General features: G+C 33.8%; 1 protein-coding gene across 1 annotated transcript in view; it reads right to left on the minus strand.

The window, feature by feature from the left end:
* Positions 1 to 3502: 3502 nt before the first annotated feature.
* Positions 3503 to 10331, minus strand: part of LOC111047086 (hemicentin-2) — a 182650-nt gene continuing 175821 nt past the window's right edge. The window contains 1 exon segment of the mRNA XM_039425636.1: positions 3503 to 4262. Coding sequence (XP_039281570.1) covers positions 4164 to 4262 — 99 coding nt within the window. The 3' untranslated portion in view covers positions 3503 to 4163.

Here is a 10331-nt window from a genome sequence, read left to right on the forward strand (position 1 = left end):
TTATTATTCTCATATATATATATATATATATATATATTGTTATTTTTCTGTGAGGCGAAAAATGGCGTTCGCACCACAGGCAAAAATTTTTTTCCGGCTCTCCATCTTTTCTAGTCCTCGGCCTACGGCCTCGGACTTGAAAATCGATTTCGAGCCGGAAAAGTCTCATTTTCGGCCCTAGGTACGAAATATACTATTAAACTAAAGTTAAATCCCTCCTTCAATTCGCAAAAGAGCTGAAGCTGATTATCATTACCACGGATTGAGGAACAACATTTCTATTTTCTGTAATATTATTTCCCTAAATATTCCTAGTAGTCCACTGCTGGCTTGATCTGTCTAGTAATCTTGTAGTGATTCTCTTCTCAAACTGTATGATGTTGTACAGTAGTTGAATTAGTTTATAACTGATGTTCAACTAGCGATCAGGATTGAACTAGGTTTAATAGGATTAAACTAGAGTAGTTGAGAGCTCTTGATCTATGATCGAACGCCAAACACGAGTTTCACATTCCAGTTACCCACGCTAGGTACTTTCAAGGCATAACCTATCATTTTTATTCATTCATAGCTCTATCTTCATTGTATTATCATTCATCTCATCATCATCATCACCTAGGCTTAAAATACTTCTAGAAAGTCGCCTTTGTAAAATAATAAATGAATAAATAAATAAATAATAAATAAATAATAAATAAATAAATAAATAAATAAATAAATAAATAAATAAATAAATAAATAAATAAATAAATAAATAATAAATAATAAATAAATAAATAAATAAATAAATAAATAAATAAATAAATAAATAAATAATAAATAAATAAATAAATAAATAAATAAATAATAAATAAATAAATAAATAATAAATAAATAAAGGCTAATAGTGAGATTCAGTTACTTTCAGTGAATTCTGTGACGTCATCATTCCAAAATAACTTAAATCTTACTCAAGTTTAAATACTCATCAGATGATGGGAATTTCATGTTGATATGGAAGCATGATTTGATATGGCGATGTCCCAGCGTTTACTTTCCGTAATCTTCGTTCATATCCTCCACACGAGAGAGAAATCTACGTAATAAGTTTCAAAAAGTGGATTCTGTGACGTCATTATTCCAAAATAACTCCAATCTTAGACCTTGATCTCAAGAAGCCCGTTAGTATGAGGGACGACCGTATTCATTTATAGTGAGGTCCACGTGATAATGGCAGTGTAGGAAGTTAGGAAAAAAACGTTGCCGATCATCTCTCTTGTAAATGCCTCCTATAGGAGCTGATACATATTTATTGATGTAATATGAACTGTTCATTCTCGTTTGAAATGATCAAGTAGGTTATTTCATAGAGAAACAATAGCATAAGTGGATATCCCATGATATAGGGCGTTTATGTCGCAACTTTTACTGTTATCTCAAGCTGATAGTCCACGTAGTTCTTTCCTGTGAAGCCTTATCGAGGTGGTAGTCTCTCATATTGTGCCGTTCATACACTCTCACCTCAACAAAACAGTAAAATTCGACAATAGAGGGGGTGAACGGCTTGAGATAACAGTAAAAGTTGCGACATACCCTATACCATGGGATATCTACTTATATGCTATTGTTTCTCTTATGTTTCTCTTATCTACTATATTGCTTCTCTTATGCTATTGTTTCTCTATGGTTATATTTTATTGAAGAAGGAACTATATTTTTCAATAACTTCATAATCAAGATGGAATTTTGTGTCAATTATTAATTCTACATTGTTAAAAGACGATCTGGCAACAGAGCAAAGCGAGAAAGAGATAGTGCTATCCGGTGTGTTAAATGATAGACAAGGATAGCAATACCATTTTTAATCAAACACTGCCATAATATTGTAGACCTCACTATAGTAACTACAGTAATAAGATTATGTATAGTGAATATCTATATTATCAGATAAAGTAGTTTTTTATAATCTGTAGATTATTTTTGTAATCTCTAGAGACTATTCAGGGTCTGCCTTACATTGGGGAATCTGAAGGTTAGTAAATAGTCCAAACATTGAAAATATAAAATTCCATTTTATTATAGTAACAAACTCTATTGATAGTTCAACATTTTCAAAATATCTCTTTCAGAATATTCACTCTCAACAACCTCGTAATCTTATAAGTGGAATAGCGGTTTATAACCGATACAGTGATTCATCAAAGGAGCAAAGGTTTCTATTATTTAGTACAGTTTTTATACAAGATCAGTCACTGGCGTATCCAATGATAGCTAGTCAAGTCATCGGAATGATAATATTATTTTCCTCGGTTTTTTCCTATTACTGGCAGTCACTAGAGAGTTTAGTAATACATGCCGTTCATTCAAGAGAAAGTTATCGGAATGATATTTTCCTCGGTTACTTAATAATCTCAGTCACTAGAGAACTTGAGGATCCAGTTATAGATGGTTCAGTGACAAGAAAAAGGTTGGAGTTACAGCAGCATAGAGGAAGCTGACCTATTTCTCGTAACTGAAACACCTGGATTGATTACTTACAATAATTACGATGGAGTCGATCTATTAGGGTATTCACAATGTTGTTTTAGCCAGCCAAAGTGCTATTTGATAACTCTGGATTGTGAACGCTCCATCTAAAACCATCTGCTATTAGCTAACTGCAGTAGCGATCCAAGCGGATAATATTTGTAACTCAAAGTTAGTTTGAAAAAGTAAGATTATAAACATATGGCTGCCGTTTTAACAGGGATAGCTAGAGTTAGCGGACTCAAACCTGCGCTATCTGCTATCTCGTCTGTTAATTTTTTTCTAACGTACCACTTTAGCATTGAGTTAACACAGACTTGGCGAATAAGTGAATCATTAATCAGAATGTCAGTTAATGAATTTTTTCATGGCTTCAATGATTATCACTGTCTCAATAAACGATTCAATTAGAATTTTTAACAATCTCTAACATTGGAGTGATCAACGATGGAAGATATAAGACCATCAATCATCAATAATAAAAAAAAATATTTAAATTTAATTTCAATTCAACTTTATCAGTAAAAAATGTTTGATTTTATCAGAATGATCAGTTATAATGTTTTCAATTATAAATTCTATTGGTAAAGGAAAATTTTTGCCTGTTTATTCTGAAACGTTTCAAGTAAGTTAACTTCCTCTATGGAGAAGCTCTAGGTCACTCCTGTATCATCGAAATGATACAGTATCAAAAACGATGATACAGAAGTCTTGAAATGTCTCACTGGAGGCCTTCAGCAAAGGTCAAATTATAGAGAGAAATACTAAAAATGATACATCATCAATAAAATAAGTAGACTCATTCGAAACTATCAGCACCACTTATAAAAGAGATAAATTCTGACATATTCAAGTATAAAAATAAATAAACAATTGATTTCGAACCACTTAACTCGTCACCGCAGTAACCACTATTTTTAGTAATCAATCACTTTCACAGTGAACTGTATGTTCCAGTACATTTGGACCACAATTTGACAGTTGATTGTATAATTCGGTCAATTGTCAATAATAATTTGATGACGGTTCATTGACGGTTGACGGTTGTGTGAATCAGTACTCGGTTAAAATATTCGGGCACTTAGCAACTTGTCCTAAGGGTGACAGGTCACTGCGACGTCATACTGTCAACACTAGACATTTTTGGGTACTTAGCACCTTGTCCTGAGGGTGACAGTCCAAACCTGACGTCATTATGTCAACACTGGACATTTTTGGGTACTTAGCACCTAGTCTTGAGGGTGACAGTCCAAACGTGACGTCATTATGTCAACACTAGAGATTATCGGGTACTTAGCAACTTGTCCTGTTGTCCTGAGGATGAAAGGTCACTGTGACGTCATCCTATCAACATCTTCGGGTACTTAGCACCTTGTCCTGAGGGTGACAGTCCAACACCATGACGTCATTCTGTCAACATTAGACATTTTTGGGTACTTAGCACCTAGTCCTGAGGGTGACAGTCCAAACGTGACGTCATTATGTCAACACTGGAGATTATCGGGTACTTAGCAACTTGTCCTGTTGTCCTGAGGGTGAAAGGTCACCTTGACGTCATTTTCGGGTACTTAGCACCTTGTCCTGAGGGTGACAGGTCATAGCTGGATGTCGGTGCAGTCGTGTTCTTCGGACGTCGGCAGCGTCGCGACGCCCGAATGTCAGAAACGCGTCGATGTGGCTGGAGAGGGGGTCGCCGAGGTGGTGAGGTGGGGGTGTCTCCAGGGGCCCAGGGTCATGAATTCTTGGCCTGGGTCGTCCTAGAACAGAGAAACAACAAAAAACCATTGTTCAGAACAATTATCACAAAAATATGTTCAAATGAGCATGAAACCAGAGATCAATCAATCAATCATATTCATTTTTTCATTAAATGTACAAGTACATTGAATATTGTCACATACACATGTTGTCACATCAAACAGAGAAAATTAAAAGAACAAACCAACACACAAATACAGTCGATGTCGAAATCGCATAAAATTAATCCTGAACAAATTCCTGAAAGGAGTACAAAGACATTCCCACCAGATAGTCCTTCAGATGAGCTTTAAAACATTCTATATTTTCTATAGACTTCAAATTACTGGGCAGCATGCTTAAGTATCTATCTATCACCCACATAAGTTGTCCTCTTTTTAAATATTTCCAAGTTATGTTTTTGAACAATAATTCGTCCTGATCGAGTGTTACAAATCGAGATAAACAAATATTTGTTCTTATTTGTAATTTCTGTTATTTATACAAACTTTAGTATTACCATAGAGAAACAATAGCATAAGTAGATGTTCCCATGGCATAGGGCGTTTATGTCGCAACTTTTACTGTCATCTTAAGTCGATAGTCCACGTAGTTCATTCCCGTGAAGCTTTATGACGCTGGTAGTCTCTCATATCGTGCCGTTCATACACTCTTTACCCGGTCAAAACAGTAAAAATCAACAATAATCGACAGTAATCGGCTTGGGATAACAGTAAAAGTTGCGACATAAACGCCCTATACCATGGGATATCTACTTACGCTATTGTTTCTCTATGGTATTACTGTAATCTGGGTCGTCCTAGAAGAAAGAAACGACATAAAAAAATATTGTTCAGAACAATAATGACAAAATTAGTTTAAATGACATCAAAATGCCATAAAAATATGTTGGAATGTAAAAGAGGAGATGTGAAAGTGAAATGTGAATGTGTGAATGTGAAAGAGCATGAAATCAGAGAAAAACGAATAATTGTTTTCAATTTTTGCTATTCATACAAACAATAGTAGCCTATTATTTGTTCCTCTATGATGATACATTCTCCTACCAACCAGTATGAAATTGGTTGACAATAAAGAGGCGTTCACATTGATCAAGTTCTCTTGAATTCAAGTTTCCTTGACGTTTGTGTAAAATTAATGTATTTTGCAAACTTTAATCCACTTCACCTATGTAGACCCTTACAATAAAGGGGCGTTCACATTAGTGAAGCTCTCTTGTCTTGAAGTTTCCTTGATGTTTCTGTAAATGAATAAATTTTGCAAACTTGAAGACAAGTTTACAAAAACGCAAACTTGAATCCACTATACCAATGTACCAATGTAGACCTTTCTTCAAGTTTTCTTTTCCATGTAGATGTTGAACATTTATTTATTCATATATTGATACATAATATAATATCATTCTCAACTATGAATGATTGATTTAACATGTTCGGCTTTTGGATTTAACTTGAATCTTGAAAGTGCAACCCAATCTGATAATGGGAAGCAATTGTCAGTCAATGTGACCGCTGGAGCAAACTCCTCTCTGAACATGATTTATGAGTTGTAGAATCGCTTTCGAGTTGGTTCGGGACACACCTATAATTGTGAGTCAATTCATCTCTTATAATCATCCACCCCTCACTCAAGCACAAGCCTAGAGCCCACGTGGGCATCACCCTCATCAAAAAAAATTAATGTAGAAAAGTTTGATCTAGGTAAAAAAGAGAACTTTGATATGAATTAGATGATTCTCCATAATCACGTCAGTTATCCAATCTGACCAAATCAAATCAGGTTTTATTCAATGATATCACTCACATGACAAATTCCTTTATACAAGTGATATTACTGATCATTGAATACAATACTGTTTGCTTAAGAAAAATCTTGTCTGCAAACAGGAGTGAAATACATTCAGGACTCAACTAAAAATGCTTATCCTAATTAAATTATCACAACATTTCCTCCGCATTGTTTGATAATAATATTGCAAAATCCATTCAATTAATATGAATGGCATCGCCATCTACAAAGTTCAACAATAATAATTCACTCGTAATATTACTCTCGATTTATTCGGTACTAGTTGTCAACTCGTGGATGTCAACGTTATTTATTATTTCATTAATTAACGCAGTATATTCTGGGATTTGCCTCCTAGATTAACGAAGAGTTTCAATGTAATAATACAAATACCGTTGTCACTGGGATTTGGGCTGCAATAATATTATTCAAATATAGCTTTATAATAAATATGATTTATTAGAACCCCGGCGAGACTATTATGAGTATCATGTTCAAGCTATGAAGTGAAATGAATAATTCCAGTAAATGCTAATCAACACAGAGAAGAGATGAGAGAATATTCATGATGATGAAGTTATGAAGTCTGGAATGAGTTATTTTATCTTTTGATCAAGATGAGCATGATGAATATTGATTGGAGTTTCTAGCAATCATGATAATTATGATTGTTAATCAATTTAATCCAGGACGAGAAGCTAGTGAATAATTTTATTTTTTATACTAGTTAATAATTATTTCTTGAACCACAAATGGAAATAAATTTGAAGTTGCATTTTTTCAAATACTAATCAATAAATAATTATTATTAAACGAAAATTCCAATTAAATGCTGTTGTCAATATTTGCAGTAGCAGAAGTCTTCGGGGTGAAGCATTCCATTTGGTTTTTCGTTTTATTTTTTCAAATATCTGACGATACTACAGTCCATCTCACTGTATACAATAATAATGAACTTTAAGTAGCGAATGCTTGATGAGATTCAAGACAGACAGCAAAAGTTTGCTCACATTAATAATTCATCCTAAACTCATTCTAGACGTTTGATTTCAGCACGGAATTGAGTCAAATCATGAACAATTCATGAAGAATCATGACATACTTTATAAAAAACTATAGTTTCAAACTAATTGTCTCACATTAATTTATTCTTATCTCATTCTAGACGTTTGATTCCAGCACGGAATTAAGTCAAATCATGAGTCAAACTATAATTTCAGTAGTGGGGAGGATATTTTTAATATTCTTTCCGAAGAATGGACATTGATATGTCCAAAGCTCCGCCAATTCATGTAGATGCATAACAATATAATTATCTATAGTTATTATAATTATTACAAATTACTTTTTCATATCATATACAGTTCAATAATTAGTTTCTTGGTCTATATTATGTAAATTCATCTATAATTTTGCTGTATTGTAAGCTATTGTATATAAGTGTATAAGCCAGTATATTGTAATCTACATAAATAAAGGACTCAATCAATCAATCAATCAATTAATTTATTCTTATCTCATTCTAGACGTTTGATTCCAGCACGGAATTCAGTCAAATCATGGATAATCATGACATAATTTATGAAAAATCATGATATTATATTCTGTGAAAAGCGTAATCGAACTATGATTTCAAACTAATTGATTCAACTTATAATCAAACTAAGCGATGATTAGAGTTAGTTATCCTTATCTAAGACTAGACTTCCTATTAATAAGATATCATGAGCTCCAAAAGTTAGTCTCTGATAGACCTCTTCCAAGATGGTGATACCATTTAGATACCAGTGTAAACCTCAAAGAACATCCTTCAAGTTTGTGTTGACCCTATTATGTGGCCCCATTTTGTTAGAAGAATATAAGTTGCCGAATGCAAATGGGGAATTATACCGACCGTGTAACGAGATAAAACACCATCAAAAAGGCCACAGAATGTTCCGTTATGACGCCGTTAGCTCTGTGAAACTGTGAGTTGTAGATAGGAGAAGTGTAAACCGGGCTTACCGTTAGTTATAAGGGTGGGCGCATTGAGTAAATTTACCCTCCTAAAATTCAGGGTGCCGCTATGTTTGTGCCTACATCTCTGATCCCGCTAGAGTTTGAAATATTTGCTCGTCCCGGCTCTAATAATATGCCCTTGATCACTCTCAAGATGAATCACAAATATTTGCGATTAGGCACTTTATTTCCTTCTGGAGATGGGATGGCAAGTAAAGGGTAGCGAGCCCGTCTAATGGATATTGAATATTCATATCTCTTCTCGAGATCCTCTGCTGTGTTACGGTTTGGATTCTCATTTATTCTAATTCGATCTGGACTGAAGTTCTCAATCAATGCGGAAGAGAAACAGAATTAGCAGTGAGTGATAAAGCGAGAGAGAGAGAATAGTAAGAGAGCAAGAGAGAGTGAACAAGTGAGTGGTAAGATAACCAGGGCCCAGACAGAGAGAGAGAGTGAGAGAGAAACAGAGGAATAGAGATCTCGACTGCACTTGAGAAATATCAGATTCTCTCCGGTTTGGAAATTCCTGTTAGTGATCCTTGCTCTTTTAATTCGTATTAGGAGAAGCTGCATAACGAGAATTGTACGCTCCAGGGATAATAGATGGTTTAGGGGCAAATTTGAAATGAACTTATGAAGATGAGATTTTAATTGGATTCATAAAATACATAGAAAACTTGCTAGAGTTATTAGAAGAGATTGTACTCTAGATATGGAGAGCTGTGGAAATCTACCCAACATTACAATTTTCATTGAGATTACTCTACTCAAGATGGAAGTTCACATTTCAAAGTCCACATGAACTGTTCATTGATGATTATCACGATTTGTTATTTGAAATTCATTCAAGAAAAGAAAACAATTCACAGACAGTATGATTAACACAGTAGAAAATCATGGGAACTTCAAGATACAGGTTTATAATAGAAGTGCAAATACTGTATATTTCAATTTACTTCTCTGGAGATTAGAGAACTGATCTCCAATAGAGATCTCCAAGTAGAAAGATCTACTAAGATTAAATAAGAATCAATATTTCAGTAGATCATTCTTTAGTTAATAATAATCTTAGTAGATTTTCTCACTATTTGTGTAGTTGAGAAGTTGATATTGTGGTAATTATTCATATTGAATGAAAAAGACTAAGAAATTGTCAAAAACCACAGATTTATTGATACTTAGAAAGACCGGTTCCGGTTATTACACCATTGTCAATCTCTGATAAACTAAAACTAAATACAAGAGCAGCAGAATTTATACTAGTAGGCGAGTACTGCTATTGGTCAAGGGCATGAGTGCCTGCCATTGGCCCAGCTAGACAGTGTCCTCCCACGGTGTCACAAAATGGCGGCTTTAGCAACAGACTTGCCATGATAACAAAATTTAATTTCAGTACAAAATAAGAACCAAGAGAACAAGTGAAAGATAATAAAACGAATATGTAAATAGAATTATTTAATATTGAATGAAAAAGACTAAGAAATTGTCCAAAACTACAGATTTATTGATAGCCTACTTAGAAAGACCGGTTTCGGTTATTACACCATTGTCAATCTCTGATAAACAGATTGTTTCATCACATTGTTTATCAGAGATCGACAATGGTGTAATAACCGAAACCGGTCTTTGTAAGTATCAATAAATCTGTGGTTTTTGACAATTTCTTAGTCTTCTCCATTCAATATGAATAATTACCACAATATCAACTTCTCAACTACACGAAAACTATTTAATATGAATAATTACCACAATATCAACTTCTCAACTACACAAAAAGTGAATAAATCTACTAAGGATTATCAACTAAAGAATGATCTACTGAAATATTGATTTTGGAACCAATTTCTGGAATCCATATTTGATTATATCTTCTAAGATTTATTTTCTGTACGCTTTTTATACCGAATAATATCACACGATCAAAACTCAATTTCTAATGATTCTAATAGCTCTCAATAACATCGAGTTTTCTTGGATGAGTAAGAAAATTATACTCTTTGGATGCGCTTAAAAGTGCTTTGGGTTCCTAACCTTCCTAGAAGTATTATACAAATAAGACTCACTAAAACTATGAGGAGCCATGCTTTCCAACAGTGTATATTGTATAATAAACTGCCTCAAACAACCAGGAATCTGCCTCCAAACAAATTTAAGAAAATTGTATACAGTTATCTGAAAAATAATGCCTTTTACTCACTTGAGGAATACCTGAATACCTGAATTGAATGTATATTATAGATATGCTTTATCAGGTATGATTTTCTGTTCAATTGTGTACT

This window comes from Nilaparvata lugens, chromosome 4, assembly GCF_014356525.2.
Source record: "Nilaparvata lugens isolate BPH chromosome 4, ASM1435652v1, whole genome shotgun sequence".
Classification (NCBI taxonomy): Eukaryota; Metazoa; Arthropoda; class Insecta; order Hemiptera; family Delphacidae; genus Nilaparvata; species Nilaparvata lugens.